We start from the raw sequence: 22542 nt of genomic DNA, 5'->3' as shown, positions 1-22542 counted from the left end.
AAGGGCTATCATGGGGAAGAGATATTTAACTTATACTGTGTTGCTCCAGAGGGCAGAACTATAATCAACATTTGCAAGTGACTGGGGACAAGGGCAGATGTAAGCTGAACACAGATGGGCTACACTGCATGTAAAGTTGGATCCAGGATATGGCATTACACTCAGTTTTCAAAACTATAATTTAAAATTTTCAGTGATGGAAAGTCCACTACCTTATGTAATAGCACAACCTGATTTGGGGTTTTTTTTGAAGTCTCCTTTTTCTACCCATTATAACACTTTTATATATTTATTTAATTTTATGCATGCAAAGAAATCAAAATGGTTTATGTATTTTCTGATATTTAGAGCTGCCCAATAATAGCAGGTGCTGTCTTTTGAAGTAATGGACTTCCCTGCCATGTAAGTGGTTAATCGAGAAATGGTCATTTATGAAGCTGGTAACATATCCTTGATCAGACTCTTTGTACCATGCAAGTGATCCTTGCTGCTTTGTGACAGAGTGAAAGTAAACACCAAAGAAATTTGTAACATTTCACAAAAATTCCATCTTTGCAAAGCAAAAATCTGTATTGAAATTCACAAAACAAAGCAAGGTGAGTGGATGGTGAGGACTTCTCCATAGTATAGCTTGAATCTCATTGTCATAGGTTAAAAAAAGAGACAATTTTTCACTTTCGTGTTTGATTCTAGTCTTTTGTCATGTAGTGAAATTAATTGGGAAAAGTCATACCGTTTAGAGAAAGACTGGATTTCTTATGAAATCATACTATTGTAGAGTTGGAAGGGATGTTAAAGATCAGCTAAGGATTAAAACTCAGGAACATTCAAGTATACCACCCCTTGTTAGGGTATAATGAAATATCTCCATTACATGATAATTAAATGTACTGAAGAAAAAGATACATGTCTCTTTTCTACAGATCTTTCAAGAGAAAATAGCATTTTGTGATTGACAAAATAATCCTACTCTAAAAGATAGAACCATTGCATCTGTGTGGTCTGCAAATAAAGTTAAATAGTCCCTGAACTTGCAGAACAACATACAAATCAAACAAAATATCTCTCTTAATATCTCTCTCTTCATTAAAGTATATTTTCACACAAAGATTTTAATAAGTTATCCCGAAAGTCTTAGTGTAGTTATAAGTTTTGCTTAAAACTTAATAAGAGGGGGTGCACCTAGGTGTTGCAGTGGTTACAGCACTGGCCCTGGAGTCAGGATGAATCTGAGTTCAGATCCGGCCTCAGACACTCAGTAAGACTTTTTGGACACTGTACATTAAAAAAGCAAAATAATAATAATAATAATAATAATAATAATAAACATTATAAAGTTTTGCCACAATAATTTCTTTTAAAACAAGGAAGGAAAATGCACAAGATATTTATTTGAGCCAATGTAAAAGTGTCAGCAACATGTTTTGGCACACCGAGGTAGTCTTGGAATCAGCTTGAGGAACATTGGAATAGAGCATGTTATCAATATAGCTCCAGGATTAATGTACTAAAGTTGATGGACACATGTTTTATAGTAACCAGGGCGAAATTGAATCATATTCTTCACATATTAATTAGAATCTTAAGAAATTTTTCTTAAAATTCATCAACTGGTTGCTCAGTCTCTTGACTGCCACCTGCATGTCTTTGTTCCTGAATGCATAGATGGATGGATTTAAGACAGGGGTAACAATAAAATCAAGAATAGCCAGAAATTTATCCACTGGCATTATAGGGAATGGCCAAACATAGACAAAGATGCACGGGCCAAAGAAGAGGACCACCACACTGATGTGAGCTGACAGAGTAGAGAGAGCCTTGGACAATCCACTAAAAGAGTGCTTTTGAACAGTGACCAAAATGTAAATGTAGGAGATAGGTAAGAAAAATACAGTGCCAGTGGAGATGAAGCCACTATTAGCAGTGACAATGAACTCCAACTTATAAGTGCCTATGCAAGCCAATTTGATGAACCAAGGAAGGTCACAGTAAAAACTTTCAACTTTGGTAGGGCCACAAAAAGGCAGATTTACCACAAAAGCCAACTGGGTCAGTGAGTGTATGAGACCAATGGCCCAAGCAGACACCTGGGGAAAAAGGCATGTTCTAGGGTTCATAATACTGAGATAGTGGAGAGGCTTACACATGGCAATATATCTGTCAAAGGCCATGGAAATGAGTAGCACCATCTCATCTCCTCCCATTAAATGAATGAAGAATATCTGGGTGATACATCCTTGGAATGATATGGTTTTGTCCTCATAGAAAAGGTCAAAGACCCTCTTTGGAACTGCAACAGTGGAGAGACACATGTCAATAAAGGAGAGATTAGCCAATAGGAAATACATAGGAGACTGTAGTTGAGGGTCAGAAGTCACTGTGAGTATAATGAGGAGGTTTCCCAACACAATGGCAACATAGAAGATGAAGGAGAAAACCAGAACTAGATGCTGCATGGCCCAAGAACTAAAGATTCCCATGAACACAAACTCTAACACCACTGAGTAATTCAATTCATTCATCAGACTAACTATGATGGTGCCTGGAAGGAAGAAAATGAGGAAGAAATCAGAACAGTTGTTACAAGTTACAAGTGTTTTATATTAAAATTCTAATATTCCATATAGTATATGAAGTTTAGGAGGTAGAACCAAAATGATGGAATAATTGTAAAAAATAAAAAAGTGAGCTCTTCCCCAAAATTCATTCAAACAGATCTAGAAAAGGCACTAATTGAATCCTGATGTGATAAATCCAAGAAAAAGTCACAGTAAATTTTTTTGCTAATGTTGCCAGAGAGAGACAGAGGTATGTGGACAATAGCTATGTTAACCAGGAGAGTCTTGTGCTTGATCCATATTCATGACCCCACAGAGCCAATTCAGGGTATTACAAAAGTAACAAATGCCAGCTGGTAGCTTTGTAGCCCACTGCTCAGTTCCAGGTCCCAGATCTAGGGGAAAATGAGGAGGAAACTTGCAACTAGGGGTGGAGTTAGTTCCTTGATAAGGAGCTCTGGGTGATGTAATTACTAAGAGAGAAATAAGTTCAAAAGCAAGTAACAACACAGTGGTTCAGATCACAGGATCACAGCACAGTCTCAGTTTCAACAACTAGCCCATCCTGATGAGTAATAACTGAGATGAAAATACCAGAACAAAGAATAACCTACAATACCGTCACTCTGAACCAACGGATTTTTCCCAATAGCTGATGAAGGCTGAATCCAGAAGGAGGCTACTGTCAGACCCATACCCAGGTCAGGAACTTGCAGACCTCAAACCAGCAGGCATCAATCGAACTTTGCTCTGGTTCAGACCACATTGGGAATGCTGAGATCTTGAAACAATAATCAGTATCCTCTAAAAAACAGCAAAGGATCAACCCAGACCTTCCCTCCAAAAGTTCACAGAACCCAGCCCGAATATCAAGTCTAAAGTTAGGAAGTAAGATATGAGTAAGCAAAAAAAAAGAAAATAAAAAAATCCCACCACAAAAAGCTGTTTTAGTAATAGAGATGCTCAAGACATAAATGCAGAAAAGAAGCCTCAAACACACATACATACAGAGAGAGAGAGAGAGAGAAAGAGAGAGAGAGAGAGAGAGAGAGAGAGAAAGCAGAAAGCTTAGGTACAACTTCAACTAGAATTCCTAAAACTGATGAGGCTAGAATTTTTGAAAGAGTTAAAAATATTTGTATCAGTGAAATCAGAAAGCCAAAGAAAAAAGTATATAAATTGAAAGCTATAGAAGAAAGAATTTTAAGGAAATTAACCATGTGGGAGAAGAGTTATAAACCTTGTCCAAACAAAAAGCTCCCTGAAAGCTATAGTAGACCAAAGAGAAGCCAATGATTTTGTGAAAAAAAAATCAAAATCAAAAGACTGAAAAAATTAATAGAAAATATAAGTCATCTCATAGCAATAAGAACTGACCCAGGAAAAGATGGAGGAGAAGAAATTTGAATAATTAGAGAATTGAGTATTACAACTGAAAAAAAAGAGCCTAAACATCACACTTCCATAAATCTTCAATGAAAATTTTCTAGCTCTCTTAGAACCAGAGGTAAAAGTGGAATTAGAAAGAATCTACTGCTCACCTCCAGAACGAAACCCCAAACCCCCATGGAAATCTAGAGTTTCCAGGTCAAAGGAAAAATACTTAAAGTTTTCAGAAAAAAAATAATTCAAGTAGCAAGGAGCCACAATCAGGATCACACACTATTTAGCAGCTATCATATAGGAATGGAGAGTTTAAAATACAAAATTCCAGAAGGCAACATATGTAAGTATATGGTCAAGACTGACTTACTAAGGAAAATTAAGTATAATTCTACCAAAGATGAATGAACCATTAAAGAAACAGAGATTTCTAAATATTCCTGATAAAAAGGCAAAAGCTATGCAGAATTTGTGAAGTTTGAACACAGGAGTTGAGAAAAACAAAATTAAACGCAAATGAACAATGATAAAAGACTAAACAAAGATAAACTGCTTACTTGAAGTTTATGACATGAGCCCCTCTGAATTCTATCATCCCTAAGTGTTGTAGAGGGACTCCAAATAGAAAAAGTCTGGGAGTAATTCCATTTTCTCAATGACCTTAAGGGAAGAATGGAAACAGAGAAGAAAAGAAATACACTGGTGGAGAGAATAGAAAGGAAGGTTTTGAAAAGTTATCTCAAATAATCTGAGTGCACAATTAAACAACTATACAAACAAAGAGGAGGGAGTTGCAGTGGAAGGGAGTGATTAACACTGGAAATTCCCTCATCTAAACTGGTCAATTAGAAAGGAATACACAAATGTACACAGCTAGTTAAAGAAATATATTTCATGCAAAAAAGAAATAGGAGAGAAATGGAAGAAGGGAGAAGGGGTAAGAAGAGTAGAATAAAGGAAGAGTTAGTCCTAAGCAAAACAAACTCAAATGAAGGGTGTATAAAAATATTTATAGTTCTTTTTGAGGGCAAATAATGGTAATCTGATGGGGTGCCCTACATTTGGGAATGGCTGAATAAATTATGATATATAAATTTGACAGAATAATATTGTGCTATAGGAAATTATAAAGGGAATTATTTCAGAGAAAACTAGGAATCATATATGAACAATACAGAAGAAATTGAACAGAAACAGGAATAATTTATACAATGACAACAAATGGCAGAGACAAGCAACTCTGAAAGAATTATAGGGAGTAGGATGAGATAAGAAAAAGAAAAATGAAGGAGAAAAATTAAGAGGAGGGGGAGAGACAAAGAATATAAATAAAAAGAGAAACAAAGATATACTTGAACATTATCAATGAAAGTTATACAGACTAATCTATAAGAATGATCCTCAATTGTCCTTGATTGACTACCTCTGATAACATTTTGTTTAATAGTTTTATGAACGATTTAGATGAAGATTTAAAGCATGTTCAGTGAACTGAAAGGAATCATTATTACATGCTTCCTGAGGAAAAACAGATTTGGGGCAGGCATAGATTCCAGCTATCTGACCAAATATCTGTCTTGTGAAAGGGTGATTGAATTTATTCTGTGTAGCTATAGAAGGCAGCATAGGAACCAATGAGTATAAGTTACAAGGAGCTACGAGAAGAGAAAATTCTATTTCCTACAAGCAATAATTTTCTAATAATTAGATGTGTACAAAAGAGTGGGTGTTACAATGTGTATGTGTGTGTGTGAGAGAGAGAGAGAGAGAGAGAGAGAGAGCTTCCCATCATAGGAAGTGTTTAATCACAGCTATGAAATTATTTCTTCTATTCTAGATCAAGCTTAATAAATTTATAACTTATACAACTTTACCTAGATTTAAAGCATATATCAAAGCAAATCAAAAGATATGCTTTATAGAAACCTCATCATTCCAAGTGACAACATACTGAATAGTATAAAGTTTAACAAAAGAAATACTTTATTGATTCACATTATAGTCTTAATCTCAAAGTAAGGTACCAAGCAGAAAGGTAAATTTGCAATTCTTACATTTAATTACATATTTCTACATATTTAGGCTATGTCATCTAGCACCAAAAGATGCTTCTTCAGAAAATACATTAATCTGGTCAAGTAGAACAGAAAGTACCTACTTATAGCATCATAGAATCTAAAATACAAAAGGGCTTAGAAGTTGCTAGTTATTCCTTTTTTTTTTTGGCTAGGCAATCGGGTTAAGTGACTTGCGCAAGGTCACACTCTTTGTAAGTGTTATGTGTCTGAGGCCAGATTTGAACTCAGGTCCTCCTGAATGCAGGGCCAATGCTCTATCCACTGTGCCACCTAGCTGTCCCTACATAATTCTCATAAGTAATCCCTTCTTTAACACCCTTTATCTAAGCTTTATTCCACGGTAGAAGTGTAGGGAATACTAATAAGATTTATTATTCTCTTTTCTATAGCCATGGCAGATGAAAATAGGAGACACCAATCTATATTTTATGATTGGCAAAATAATTCTATTCCTAAGGAAAGAGTTTGTGCCCGTAAGTGACTAATTGGTATGAACTTGCAGATGAATCTTAAAGTTATAACCATAATAGTGACATTGAAACTTCAGGAATTCATCCAAAAGTGTTTGTTTATGTGTTTGAGCAGACAAAGTAGCAGCCAAAATGTGTACTAGGTCATTAAAGTGGTCCTCATATCAGTTTAAGGACCACTAGAATAGAGCATACTAGAAGTCAAGCTTTTGGCTTGACATGTTCCTATTCAAATAAGAGAGGGAAGAGAAAAATCACTAGAATTTATAATGTATTTTAAGGTTTGCAAAATGTTCCACATTTGTTAGTTCATTTGATATTTACTTCACTGTGTTATATGTGCTATTATTATTTCCATTTTAGAAATGAGAAAACTGAGGCTAAAATGTTGCCACAGCTGGTAATATCTGAGACAGGATTTGAATTCAGGTCTTTTTCACTCCAAATGCACCACCTAGCTCCCAAAAGGGACTGGATTGTGATTTCATGGGTACAGGAATTCCTGGATGAGGAAACTCTGACCAAAAATATAATCAGATCAGCCACTGCTCTGAAATTTATGGTCTCAGTTGCATAGAGTACTGAGAAGGTAAGTGACTTGTTCAGGGTCACATAGTCAGTATGTGGCAAAGGGATAACTCAAACCCAAGTCTTCCTAGTATCCAGTCCAGCTTTCTATCCACAACACCACACTGTACTGCATTCACATATTAAATGGCAGTAATAATCATGAAAAATATTGTTTCTCTTTATCAATGTTATTTATAAAATTTTCTTAAAACTCACTAGCTGGCCACTCAGTCTCCTCATTGCTGCCTTCATGTCTTTGTTTCTAAGTGTATAAATAGAAGGATTTAAGATAGGGGTAATAATAAAGTCGATAATAGCAAGAAATTTATCTACTGGCATTGTAGGGAATGGCCACACATAAAAAAAGATACATGGACCAAAGAATAACACCACCACACTGATGTGAGCTGACAGAGTAGAGAGAGCCTTGGACAATCCATTCAAAGAGTGTTTCTGAACAGTGACCAAGATATAAATATAGGAGATGAATAAGAGAAACATGCTGCCAATGGAGATGAAACCACTGTTAGCTGTGACAATGAACTCCAACTTATAATTGTCCATGCAGGCCAATTTGATGAACCGAGGAAGATCACAATAAAAACTGTCAATTTCATTAGGACCACAGAAAGGCAGATTCACCACAAAAGCCAGCTGGGTCAATGAATGTATAAGGCCAATGGTCCAAGAAAACAGCTGAAGAAAAACACACATTTTGGGGTTCATAATGGTCAAATAGTGAAGAGGCTTGCATATGGCAATATATCTGTCAAATGCCATGGAAATGAGCAGTACCATCTCAGTTCCTCCCGTGAAATGAATGAAAAATATCTCGGTGATACAACCCTGGAATGATATGGTTTTGTGCTCATAGAAAAGGTCAGAAATCATCTTGGGGACTGCAACAGTGGAGAGACACAAATCAATAATGGAGAGGTTGGCCAACAAAAAATACATTGGAGAATGTAGATGACTATCAGAGCTCACTGTGAGTACAATAAAGAAATTTCCCAGCATGGCAGCCACATAAAAAATGGAGGCAAACACCAAGAGGCCAAGCTCTATGGCCCAAGAATTAGAGATTCCCAGGAACACAAACTCTGACACCATGGAGTGATTCAGTTCATTCATCAGACTAACTTAAGGTTACCTGAAAGGAAAAACAAAAACAAAAAATGATTAAGAACCATTGCAATAAAAATGTATTTCTAATATTTATGTAGTAGTTCTTGCTAATACAAGGTGTTTTTAAATACCTCTTATTCATCAGGATGTTGCAAACTTAATTTTTAAAAAATTTATGATTCTCAAGGAATATAATAGTTTCAGTAAATTCTGCATGAATAACTTAGGGTATACTCAACCCTGAATTTCTGTGATCAAGATGTGAGAAGAAAAGTAGAAGGACAGTGAAGTGAGAGCAGATTGCTTCAATTATATCTCATAAACGTTAATCACACTTTTCTCTCTCACTTTCTAATTCTTCTTTACAAAAGAAGAACCAAAGAGCAAAAAAAGAGAAAATAACATGAGAACAGGATAAATGGAAATACATAATTAATGAATGTAAATACACAAGTCATGAATGTAAATGGAATTAACTCACGCATAAAAGAAAATAGTAAACTGGATAAGAAAGCAGAATCTACTATGTTGTTTACAAATTTGAAATAGGAATATTAACACAGACTTAAAGAAAACTATTGGAGAAGAATTTATTATGTATCTAGTGAAGTAAAAAAAGCAAGGGTAACAACCATGATCTCAAGAAAGGCAACAGTGAAAATAGACATGGTTTAAAGAGATAAACACAAAAAGTACATTCAATTTAAACATATCATAGAGAATATAATAATATCAATAGTTATATATTTAGTGAATGGCATAACATCTAAACACTTAGAGGGAAATTTAATCAAATTATAAGGGAAATAAACAACAAAACTATGATAGATGGGGGCCTTAGTGTATCTTTCAAAACTTGACAAATTTAACAGAAAATATAAGCAAAAAGTTTATTCAAATCTGAATAGACTTTTAGAAAAGTTTTATATGATAGATTTCTGGCAATTACTAAATGGTAATCAAGACAAGATGCTTATTATTCATCTGTATGTGGGCCCTTTGCAAAAAAAAATTCAAACATATACTAAAGCATAAAAAATTCATAAACAAATGTGAAAAATCAGATACAGTAAATACCTCCTTTACTAACCAAAAGCACTATAAAATTGTAGCCAATCCAGGACTGTTTTATAAAGGATTCATAAAAATGGAAACCAAATAACATAATCTTTGAGAATTGATGGGTCACAGGAAAAATTATTGAAATACCAGATAATTTCATCAAAGAAAATGACAAAAAGGAGATAACATACCAAAACTATTAGGATGCATTGAAAGCAATCCTTAAGATCATTTGTTTCATCTATAAACACTTTGATCAACAAAAGAGAAAAAAAGCAAATTAATGGATTAGGCATGCAATTTAAAACAATTGAAAAGTCACAAATCAAGAAATCTTAACTAAAGAACAAAGGGAAAATTCTTATTAACTACATTGAAAGTAAAAAAAAAACAAATTGATAAAACTAAGTTCTGTTTTTAAGCTAATAAAATAAATTTTTGGCTACTCTTGTTACAAAAACAAAAAGAAAAACTAAATTATCTATTTAAAAAGGAAAAAAAGTGAAATTAACAACAAATTAAGAGGTAAAAGAAATTATAAGTAATTATTTTGTCCAATTATATGCCAACACAATTGGTATCATTAAAAAATGAATGAAAATTTACAAAAAACAGATGAGGTAATACCTAGATTAATATTCAGCCAGTCAACAAGCTTTTTTACATGTGTACTGTATGCCCCTTTATTGAAGATACAAAGCAAAACAAAAACAGTCCCTGTCCTCGAGGAGTCAAATTATATCAGAGCAAAAACTGGAGAATTTAAAAACCCCAATCTTAGGAAAAGAAATTGAACAAGCTATAACTGAGCTCCCAACGGGGGAAAAAACAGTGATAGATTTACAAGTGAATTCTATCAAACATTCAAAGAACAGTTGATTCCAATACTACCTAAACCATTTACAAAAATGGGAAAAGAAAGCATCATATCAAATTCCTCCTATGATCAAAACAATAGTCTTAGTATTTAAAAAAGTGAGATATAGAGAATGAGAAATATAGACCAATACCCCTGGGTTAAAATCAAAACATATATATTAAGTAAAATATTAGCAAAGAAGATACAGCAACATATCTGAAAGATTATATACTATGACCAAGTTGGATTTATACTAAGAATACAAAATTGGCTAAACTGTCAGGAAAACTATAAGCATAATTGACCATTTTAAGCACAAAGACAATAAAACTCACATGATTATATAAATAGTTGCAAAAAAAGATAATGGCAAATTTCTACACTTTTACGTTTGAAACATTAAAAAGTATGGAATTAAATGGGCCTTTCCTTAGTACGGTAAATAATATCTATCTAAAACCAGGGATTGCATTAAATGTGATCGGGATAAACCAGAAGCTTTACAATAAGATCAGGGGTAAAAATAATAATGACAAATATTCATATAGCACCTTCTGGCAGGCATTGTGCTAAGTGATTTATAATTATTAACTCATGTATTTGACCTTCGCAACAACACTGGGAGGTGGGTGCTGTTATTATCCCCATTTTACAGATGGGAAAATTGAGACAAAGAGAGGCTAAATGCCTTGCCCAGTGACACAAAGTTAATAAGTTTCTGAGGCTAGATTTGAACTCTGGCCTTCCTGACTCCAGGCCCAGTGCTATATTTACCATGCCACCTAGCTAACCTCAAAGTAAATCAAGGATTCCTTTTATTATGACCATTATTTGATATGACAGAAATATTATCTAAAGCAATTATACAAGAAAAAGAAGTAGAAATAATAAGCATGGGTAAATAAGAAAAAAAATCATATTTTAGAGATGGCATGATGGTCTATTTAGAGAAGTCTAGAAAGTTAACAAAAATTAATTGAAACTGTTGATAACTTTTACAAAATAAGAAGATATAAAATAAATCTACATCAGCTTTTCTATGTGTTCCCAACAAAAACAGAGGGAGAAAGACAAAGGTATAGAGATGAACTAAAAGATGTCCCAAAAATATCAGTGCAATTTTAAGCTTTAATGCCTTAAAACTGCATTAATACTTTTAGGACACCCTCCATACAAATACAACGACAAAACTCTAATTAGAGAGATAGTAATTGCTCATCTTTGGGCAGAATGAATATAATAAATATGAGGGTACTCTCTAAATTAATGTACTTATTCAATGCTGTACCAAACTGTCAAAACATTGCTTTATATAGTTAGAAAAGAAAAGAAAAAAATCACCTAGAATAATAGAGTGTCAATGAATCTCAAAAGATTTTTTTAAGTGGGAAGAAAGGGGCTTAATAGGATCATATGTCAAAGTATACTATAAAAAAATAATAATCAAAACTTTTGGGACTGATTGAAAATGGGATAATAAATCAGTAGAAGAGATTAGGTATAGTTTAGATACATAAGCAAATGAACATGGTAACATACCATTAGCTAAACACAAAGATTCCAAGTACAACAATAAGCATTCACTCTTCAAGAAAATCTACTGGGGAGAATGGAAAGCAATCTGGCAGAAACTGGATTTACATCAATGACTCACATCATATATGACAATATGTTACAAATGAATACGTGAGCTAAATATAAAAGTTCACATCATAATTAAATTAAGAGAACAAGAAAAGGAATATAATTCATTATTGGGAGGCAAAGATTTCCTAAGAAGAGCAGGGGGAGAACAGTGACAATCACAGGAGAGAAAATGAATAATTGTGATTCATAAAATCAAAAAAAAAATTCCCAAACAAAATTGATGCAGGTAAAATTATAATGGAAACAATTAACTGAGGGGGAATAAGAGTTTCTCCTGATGGTCTAGCGTCTAAGATACATAAGAAACTGGCTCAAATATACAAGATCCATCCTATAATAGGTAAATGGTCAAAGGACATAAATAAGCAGTTATCAAATGAAGAAAACCAATCTATCAATAGCCATATAAAAATGTTCCAAGTCAACAATAAGATAAATGTAATTAAGCAGCTTTCAGATTTCACCTAATACACATGAGAATGGAAAAGATAACAAATGGAAAATTACTATTGTTGGAAGAGACAGCAAAAAGACACTGTGACAGAGTTGGTGGAGTTGTGAATTTGGCCAACCATTCTGGAAAACAATAGGAAACTACGCCCAAAATGTCACTGAAATGTGCACTCCATTTGACCCAGCATTATAGTACCCTACACATATATGCCAAAGACCTCAAAAGTAGAAAATAATAAACCTTGCCTGATGCCCCCAACTCTCAATGATTGCTTTGTTCTCTGAGTTCCCAAAGCTTTTTTGTATGTACTATGTATGAACTTGTCATGGACAGTATGCTTACCTTACATTTTGATGTGGTGTATCACATCTTCCCACAAAATGAAACCTCTTTGTGTTCAAAAGAATATCTTTTCCATCTTTTTTCAACACCTCAGCCCCCTTCCCAGTGATTTGTACATAGCTGGTACAGCTGGGTGGCACAATGGGCACAGCATTGGACCTAAAGACAGCAAGACTTGAGTTCAAATCTGGCCTCAGATGCTTAACCGCTCAATCTACCTCAGTTCCCTTAACTGTAAAATAAAGTTGGTAATAATAACACCTATCTCTGAAGTTTATGATGATCAACTGAGATATTTTTAAGTCCCTGGCACAGAGTAGGCACTTAATGAATTCTTGTTTCTATCTTTCCTCACTATAAATGTTTGAGAATATAGTAATTAATAAATTAGATGAAAAAGAGAAAAAAGTTATTATTTTCTAACACAATGTGGGACTTTATATTTATTCTAATTAAATTGAAAAGAATTAGATTCATTTTAGCCCACCAAGCTCTTGTAGGATCCTACCTCATTTCCTCTGGTTTTTGCCATCCGCAAATTTGACAGGCATCAAATTTGGTATCAAGGAAAGCTCTCTAAATTTAGAATTAGGAGACCTGAGTTTGAATTTAATCTCTTCATAATACACTTGCAAAGACCTAGCTACAAAGAGAAATTTACCATTTCATTTACTTCATAAAGTAGTGGTAGGTAGTGGATAAAGACCTGACCTACAAGCCAAGGCAAGGTTCTAGTCTCACTTCTGACACATACTGGCTCTAGAGCTATGGACAAGTCACTTAAGTCCCTAGGCCACTCTTTAAAACTAATTTGTAGAGGAGACACTGACCTGCATTGCTATAGGGGCCTTCTTAATCCAGAAGGTCTCTAAACCGATGAAATTATAGGTCCTGTTCCTGTTGTCTTCATTATCACATGCACTTTTAAAAATTTATACTTTTGAAATATCCCTGATTCCATTGATCCATGTCTTAACTCTCATTGTTCATACTTTTCACTTCAGTTTTTTGCCTCTGGTTCTACCTTGTTTATAGTCGCTCCTCTCTTGTAAATCTTTTGTGTCTGTATCTGTCTATACCTACAAAAATGATTTAACTATTTAAAAGGAATTGAAAAAGAACAAGTTACATCACTACTAAGCTGTTCATTCCCTGAACTTTCCTATTTCTGAGCTGAAGAGATAATTCAGTAGGTGTTTATATGTGTATGTACCACTATGTGTCTCTGTGTATATGCTAAATCACTGTTGCTCTGTGAAGAACCAAAACCTACTTGATATATAACATTATGATTTTTTAAATTGGATAATAATTAAATTAGCAGCTACTTATTTCAAGCAATAATAAATGCAAAGAAAGAAATGTGACAATACCTTAGATTTCCTAGTAAAGATATTTGACCTGAGCATGCTTCCTAAAAATTGAGAATCTTTGAATTTGTTGACCAATAATTGTATAACTTTTATAGAATGGATCTTCCAGATATACGATTCTGGAATAACAGGTATAAATTTCATGGCACAGTTATGCCTACCAATGTTTTGGTTAAATTCTCCAATGGCAAGAATGGCTGTTGTCTGGGACACTTCTTATAAATGTGTGCCTTAGGACAGTCTTCAACTAATGAATGCAAACCCCTTGCCTCAAGTCATGTCTTACATGTTGCAAGAGACGCTAAGAAGCGCATAGGAGGGAAGTAACAAAATTTCATTGTAACACAGTGATAGGAAGCTATTTTGTTCATCATTTATCACCTTCAAGATTCAGTGTAAAGAAAGCGATTATGCTCATTCTGTCTCTCTCACCATCCCCATAGCTACCAATATCCCAACCTCATTCTCCTTTCCTAAAGCTATTGTTCATCTGGTTTTTATAACTCACAAGACTAACATTGACACTTACCTGCCTTCTGGATAATCTCAGTACAAAACCAGATCCCTCTCTTTCCAAAGCCTCCATCCCCTAAAAGGAAATCTCCCCAAAACCTGTCTCTTCAGTGTATTCCTCATCAACTGAACACAGATGATCTGTAGGATTTTGTATAGAGCAATACAATCACCAGATGACATTGGTATAATGTTAAGGAACAAGGGGATTTTTCTTCAGAAGAATAAAAAAAATTCTGATCCACATCTTAGTAATTTATGATATGCACCAAAATCATTTTCTTAATTTCAAGTATCAGGCAGAAACCCCCTTGCATCAAATCAGGCATAAATTCTGGAGTATCCCTGGATATGTTGTTCTATACTTTTCCTCCAGGTACCAAATCAGAACAGTTTTAAGTCTGGTATGGGAGCAGCTCAGTTTGTAGCTGTCTGGGAGTTCTGTCACGTCATGTAAGAGTCTTATTTTGGTTAAGATCAGTCCCTACACAAGTGATCCTGATAGTTGCTAAACTTTCACAGAACACTATAAATGCAGCTTACAGTAGATTGGGTAACGAAAGTGCTGCAGGACGCTTGGCTTGCCCAAACATAGCAGAAGGTTTCTTGTCATAATCAAATTGCATTATGGTATGGAATCCTCATGGTTTGGAAACTAGGTGGTTGATTCTTTCCATGCCATTAACTTTAATTTGGTCTTACCCATCTACATGTCTGGAGGAAAGGTAATGGACAGCAACATCTTCAGAAATTTCTGGTGTGTCTGTAGGATGTGTGCCTAGAAGGACCTAGACAGAATAAATATTACTCTACCAGGAACATCAAGGATCAGTCACCAATTGGTGTAGCCTTATTGTGAGAGACCTAAGCATAACCACCTTGGGGATTCTGCCTTTGAAAGACTTTGCTTTTTCTCCCTGAGCTGCCAGAAAAAAATAATAATTGTAAAAGTTTGGTACATAGATTCACATGCAGAATATAAGTAAGAGATGGAGCTTGAGGAGGAAGTAAAGAATCAAGTAGAGTGATGGAGTATTTGGCTGGGAATTAGGACTTAGGTGTTAGTCCTGGCTATTCTACTAACTCACTATGGAGCCGAGTGGAAGTAGAAAAACAAATCAGAGGGCCTATATTTCATTCCTGACTCTGTCACTTATTGTCTATGTCCTTCAACACCTCATGCTATCTCAGATCCTCAGTTTCTTTGTATGTAGTCTCTTCAGTTTTTTTTTTCTCTTGTTTATCTATCCTGATAACACAACTACTTAAAATCCTAAGATCAACATTTCATATGTGTTTTGCTTACTTCGGATGGCCCTTTATCAATCATTCTCTTAATTCTAGAAACTTTGGGGGGTTTATTTCTTATTGAAATAATGCTTGGTTTATGGAGGGATTATTTTCCACTGTCCCTTTGGTGGCAAGTGGAGCAAAAAACACCTGGAAGCAAAGATGAGTTTAAGTTCTATAGCATTTATCCTTGACTGATGACAAACTGTGAAGCAGTTGGTTTTTTTTATGTCCCCAATCCCCTTTATGATCCCCTTGCATCTCCCTGACTCCAGAAGTGCTATGCATTAATTCATTTCATAATCTCTATTAAAGCATCCCATCTAGGTATGCTCAACCCAAGAACTCTATTCTAGAGGAGTAACGTGGGATAGTGGAAATATCTATACAGACAGTACACTTTTAGGTTTAACCTGCATTAATACCACTGTTCCATGGTTTTTTTGGGGGGATGTAATCAGGGTTAAGTGACTTTCCCAGGGTCACACAACTGTAAGTGTCTGAGGACCGATTTGAATTCGGGTCCTCCTGACCCCAGGGCCAATGCTCTATCCACTGTGCCACCTAACTTCACTGCTCCAATGATTGTATTAAGCCTAGAAAATTAACAAAACAATAAATTAAGCCATAACTTGAAGCATTTGCCAGTTTCAGATCATTAAATGCTCACATTGAAAATTTAACAATTATCTCTTGAAAGTCAGCAAGAGCTGGCTCCAGCACATTTCTGATAGTACCTTATCTTAGATCAAGCTTCCTTGATCACTGCTGCCTCCTGACTTTGATTTAAAGCACACACCAAAATAAATTACATGATGTGCTCCATAGAAATTCCATAAGTCCAAAGAATAAAGTCTGTATTGAAATTCATACTTATAAAGCAATTCAGTTTTTTAAAAGAAATGCTTTATTGATTCTAAGTATTGGTTGAATCTCACTACAAGATAAATCCCTCATCCCTAATATAAATACACTTTGGCCACGAGATCTAATATCAAAAGGTGCTCCCTCTGAAGAAATTAGACATTAATTAGCTATGGTGTTTTAAGGACCGAACTAGGGTACTCTGAGAGCCATAGAATTTTGAATCAGAAGAGACCTTGATGATCCTTAGCTAATAATTCACCCTAAACATCTCATCTAGGTCATGAGATGGTGACATATGGAGATGTGGAGTAGATCTGTGATGTTATTGGTATAGGGAAGTCCATGTGAAGAAACTCTCTCCACCAATGTAGAATAGCTCTTTTTCTGCTAGTTATAATCATAAAAAAGGCACTTAGAGCATAAAGATGTTAAGTGACTTGCCCAGGATCACACAGCCAGAATGTGTCAGAAGCAGGACCTGAATCCAAAACTTTCTGACTCTGAGACCAGTTCTCTAGTCATAACATGCTGTCTCTTGGTATCTTTTTTTTTTTTGGAGGCAATCAGGATTAAGTGACTTGTCTAGGGGAACACAGCTACTGCCTGAAGCTGGATTTGAACTCAGGTCCTACTGACTCTAGGGCCTGTTCTCTATCCACTGTGCCACCTAGCTGACGCCTCACAGTATCTTTATTATGATATAACAACATGGTGAGTATTAATAAGGTGAAAATTCTCTTCTCTAGTCATTTGAAGTAAAATAGAAAACACTACCCTATCCGTGGTGATCAGAAAAATAATTCTCCTTACAAGGGTAAGATGAATGCCCCTGGGTAACATGTGAATACATAGAGATTGCCAAACAAAACATGTCTTTCTCTTTTTTTAACTTATTTTGTGCAGATCTGAATCTACATTAAGGTATCTCAAAAGGAACATTTTACAAAATTGTAGCTACAATGTTTTTATAACTCGGGGAACATATCGACAAGGATTTTACATTTGTTTCTTGTTTGAGCAGATGTAGTAGCAGCCAAAGTCCCCATAAAGCCAATAAAATGGTCTTTAGATAAATCTGATGACCACTAGAAGAAAACGTGGTGTTAAACTTCTGGCTTGATGGCTAATGTTTACATGCACATGTTAAATGGTAGTCAGTTTGAGCATGAAGCCTATTCCACTTCTCATCAGCGATTTAGGGAATTTCTCCCGAACTTAATAGTTGGCTGCCCAGTCTCCTCATTGCCACCTTCAGCTCCTTGTTTATGAATGTGTAGATGGAAGGATTTAAGACAGGGGTGATACCAAAATCAGGAATAGCAATAAGCATCCATTTGGCATCATGTGGAATGGACATATACAGGCAAAGATGCACGGACCAAAGAAAGGATCACCACAGTGATGTGAGCTGAGTGAGTAGACAAAGCCTTGGACAAACCACTTGAAGAGTGTTTCTGAACAGTGATCGGGACATAGAAGTAGGAAATGAATAAGAAGAATAAGGTATCCAAGGAGATCAAGTCACCATTAGTAGTGCTCATGAACTCCAATCTGTAGTTGTCTATGCAGGCCAATTTAATGAACCAAAGAAGGTTATAATAAAAACTGCCAATCTCATTAGGGCCAATGAAAGGCAAATTCATCACAAAAGGCAATGAATTACTGAGTGTAAAAGGACAGTGAGTCAAAGAAGATACCTGGAGAAAAAGTGCATGTTCTTGGGTTCATAATGGTCATATAATGTAAAGGCTTACATATGGCAACATATCTGTCAAATGTCATGAAAGTGAGCAACACCATCTCAGTTCCTCCCATGACATGAATGAAGAATATCTGAATTATACAACCCTGGAATGATATGGTTTTATATTCATGGAAGAAGTCAGAAATAATCTTGGGACCTGCAACAAAGGAAAAACACAGGTCAATAAAGGAGAGATTGGCCAACAGAAAATACATGGGAGAGTGAAGATGCTCACAGATGTCACTGTGAGTACATTGAGGAGGTTTCCCAGCACAATGGCTACACAGAAGATGAAGGAGAAGTTGCATGGCCTATGTACTAGAGATTCTAAGGAACACACACTTCAGACACCATGGAATACTTTACTTCATTCACTGGATTAAATATAGTATTACCTAAAGAGAATAAATTTAAAAGAGAATCAGAACTATGAAAATAAAATTTTCCTGTTCTTAAATTGTAATATGCAAAATAGAACTTGAAAGCACAGATTCTTTTTAAATCCGTTCATCAGTTTCCCACAGCACAGTTTGTTTTTCTATTTATCAGTTTTGCTTGTCTGTTGACATGCACTATTTTAGTGACTATTGGAAGTATAAGTCAAAGGGTTTCCACCTCAGATTTTCAAAACCACCCAACTTTTTAGACCTACTAAAAATAATCTCAGTCATTTAATATTACTTTATAATTAGTTCAATCCTATCATCCTGGTCCTACATGAATCACAAATGATCCACCCCTTAACATGGGTTCTTGAGCCCAGGAATACTTTCAATATTGTATTCCCAACTAGTTCCTTCTTTTACTTTCCTTGAAGCTTTCACATTATTTTCATCACCACTATTGTTGAGGAGATCATATGGGGCAGAGGTTCCAGCTGAGGATTACATCTGGACTTTATCAACAGGAGACTGGAGAGCTACAAGCTATATATGCAGGTAGTTGTCATGTTGTTAGTAGAATGGTCCTGATATAGTAATAAAAGTTATTAAATTAATTATTATGATTATGTAATATTTTTAGCAATGCAGAAATAGTAACAAGCACACATTTTCTTTTTTCTTGGCAATTGGGGTTTAGTGACTTGAATAGGGTCACACAGCTCGTAAGTGTCAAGTGTTTGGTCTGAGGTCAGATTTGAACTCAGGTCCTCCTGACTTCAGGGGCAGCGCTCTAACCACTAAGCCACCTAGCTGCCCCATGCATTTTTAGTAATAATAATATCTAAGTAATGAAATACTTATAATTAAGTGGAAAAAAGATAAAAGACAGGATGGAAGAAAATTAGATAATAAATGATTTTGCTGAGGGTTATTGAACTTCAGTTAGGTGTTTGTGTGGTAATTTTGTTACACTATGATTTTCATATTTTGAAATTTGGGATGCACATAATCTTTCATTGTAATTCATTGATTTAAAATATTTATTTCAAAATCATATATGTGTATATATTATGGTATAGCTGACACCACAATTTTCGACTGCAACAATCTTCCTTCTTATGAGATGAATTATATAAAAATTGAGATTTTTCATTATATAGAAGCACATAAGAAAAGTTTTCAAAATAGAACCATATATGATAAAATATGTTCATGAATTCCAAGACACCCACAATTATTTAAAACCATCTTAGAAATAAAACTTCTCTCCTGAAATTCAGTCCTGTATTATCAAATGCCTGTTCAGTAGTTCTACCAGGACCTGCATCTCAAACTCCATATCAGTAAAAAGGATCTCATATTCCTCCCCTGTCCCTGCAAGCCTATACTCTCAGGTCCTTGAAAGAAGGGTTTGTTTGGGATTTTTTGCTGGGAAAGGGATTGGGGAGCTGGCTTTTGTGTTTGTTTGCTCTTTTGTTTTTGCCTTTTATTGCATCCTTAGGATTTAGCACAGTACCTGGCAGAAAGTAAGTACTTAATAAATACTGATTAAATGAAAGACTTCCTACAAACTTTTCCACTTCTATAAATTACATCCCCATTCTTCTAATCACCTAGGTTTGCAATCTTGGAGTTTGTCATTGATATTTCCCTCTTCCTCAAGCTTCACATAAAATAAATTACCAAGTTTTGTCTTCATAATACTGTCTTTATAAAATCTCTTGTATCTATCACCATTTCTACATTCAATACAGTATCTATTCTAGTTCAAGCCTTCATCAACTCTTTTCTATTCTTAATAGTTTCCTAATTGAACTTTCTTCCTCCAAACTCTCTCCCCTTAAATACAAGGTTCTCACCACTATCAAACTGATATTTTTTTAAAATTCATATATTACTATGTCATCCCCTTAGTAAAATAATAATAATAATAATAATAATAATAATAAATGTAGATAGATAAATGAAAGGATGAATATATAGATGACTAAATATGTAAATAGATAAAAAAACAAGCCAATAGCTAGATAAACAAGCAAATAGATAAATAAATAAACAATGAACGAATAAATGGTGCTCTGTTGCCTCCTCACAAAAAATAAACTGTTCAATCTGGCATTTAAAGCCTCTACATTCTAGCTCCCATCCACATTTTTCTGACATATCATATTATTCTCCTTTGCTAACAATTTCAGTCAGTTTTCCCCATCTGTTATTACAGACACATAGCATTTTATCTCTTATCCTCATATCTTTGCACAAGTGGTACCCCCTGTCTACAATGAACTTCTTCCTCACCTCACCCTCATATAATCTTTCGTTTGCTACATAGCACATTTCAGGCACAACTTCCTAAAATTTAATAAATGAATCCTTAATTCCCTGCCAGTAATATTTAGTAGCCTCTCCCTCTTTATGTTGCTTTGTATATATATTTGCATTTACTTACTTTGGCACAAGTCGTATTTCCCCCTCTACCCAAAGAGTATAAGCTTCTTAAGGGCAGCAACTGTTTCATTACTGTCTATGTATCCTGAAGGCCTGCCACTCAACCTTACATATAGTAGGTATTTAGTCAATGTCTTTTCTTAATTAAAGTGAATCAATATGTTAAAACACACATGTGTAAACATTATATATGTGTGTGATACATATGGGAATATATATGTGTATATATATAAAATGTGAAATTCCCAACAAAGGACCATCTTTGAAACACATACTCATGCACATCCTGAGATAAACACTTTCTGGGTCAGTACCTACAGTAGTTCTTAGTCACCACCATTATTTCTTTTTTTGTTTGTTTTCTGTTTTGTTTTTTTACCACTATTAATTTAAAATGCTTTGGTGTCATTTTTTCATGGACTCTCCTACTCTTATCTGTCTAACCACCTAACTATTTAGGAATTTGTAATGTGTTACAAAATTTGAAGAACCTCAACATACCTGTCAATGTGTCAAATTGAATAAGTTTGAGAACACAGGCCTAGTAAATGATCTAAGCATTGCTGAAGCTCCAACTAATACAACTGAACAGCTATGGGATTTGAGAGTGGAGTTTGATGGAATAAAAAGTTATGGTAAGTATTTACACTCTTCAGCCTTGCTTCCTTCTGTTACCCCATCTGAACCTTCCACTCTACCAAAACTGAAACTGATGATTCTCTAAATATTCCTCATTCTAACCTATTTGCTCAAAGCATTTCCTTTCCCAAAACATCTGCTCACCATTACTCTTCCTATCTGAGTTCTGATCTTCCAAAAAGGATCAACTGAGGCTTGTCCATAAGGCTCCATTGACCACCTTTAGCTCTTAGCTATAGCTCCCTCCTCTGCTCTCCTGAAGCATTCATTGTCTACACCCTGATTTTGGCACTTATTTACACTATCCTACAATATTTCACTTTTCATCTTTACCATTCCTGTCTCCCCCAAAACTTAAGATCCAAGTGGTCAAGTGCATGCTGGATTCATTTTCTCACACCCCTCAGTCCCTGCTTCAGCGATCTTCCCTGAGTAGGTTTTCAATAAATGATTTTGGATGGAATAATTTGTAAATTATTTGATGCAATAAAAAAAAGGAAGTGAAGGTTAAAATGGGAGTAAACAAGTAAAAGAAAAGAAAGGTAAAGAAAGGAGAAGAGAGGAGAATAAAAGAAATGGGGAGATAAGTTAGAAAAGCTGAGAAAAGAGGACCAGTAAACTATATTATTTTGCTAAAAACATATACAGATTACATGATAATGATGGACTGAAAGTTTCCTTCATGAGTATTTCCTTCATTCCTCAAACCTGACTCTGTTCTGCAATTGATGTTCATA

General features: G+C 34.9%; 2 protein-coding genes and 1 pseudogene across 2 annotated transcripts; all 3 read right to left on the bottom strand.

Moving 5' to 3' along the window:
* Positions 1–1574: 1574 nt before the first annotated feature.
* On the bottom strand, positions 1575–2522 carry LOC114028366 (olfactory receptor 4F6-like). Its single transcript, XM_027842614.1, has one exon. The coding sequence runs from the start codon at positions 2520–2522 to the stop codon at positions 1575–1577; it is 948 nt and encodes a 315-aa protein (XP_027698415.1).
* Positions 2523–7251: 4729 nt separating this feature from the next.
* Positions 7252–8190, bottom strand: LOC114028346 (olfactory receptor 4F6-like). Its single transcript, XM_027842596.1, has one exon. It carries the CDS (start codon positions 8188–8190, stop codon positions 7252–7254), a length of 939 nt encoding a protein of 312 aa, XP_027698397.1.
* Positions 8191–17786: 9596 nt separating this feature from the next.
* Positions 17787–22184, bottom strand: LOC114028365 (annotated as a pseudogene).
* Positions 22185–22542: the final 358 nt, after the last annotated feature.

The sequence above is a fragment of the Vombatus ursinus genome, unplaced genomic scaffold, assembly GCF_900497805.2.
Source record: "Vombatus ursinus unplaced genomic scaffold, bare-nosed wombat genome assembly UNPS02014880.1, whole genome shotgun sequence".
NCBI lineage: Eukaryota > Metazoa > Chordata > Mammalia > Diprotodontia > Vombatidae > Vombatus > Vombatus ursinus.
Note: the sequence above shows the minus strand (reverse complement) of the source record. Positions and strands in the feature narration are given on the sequence as shown.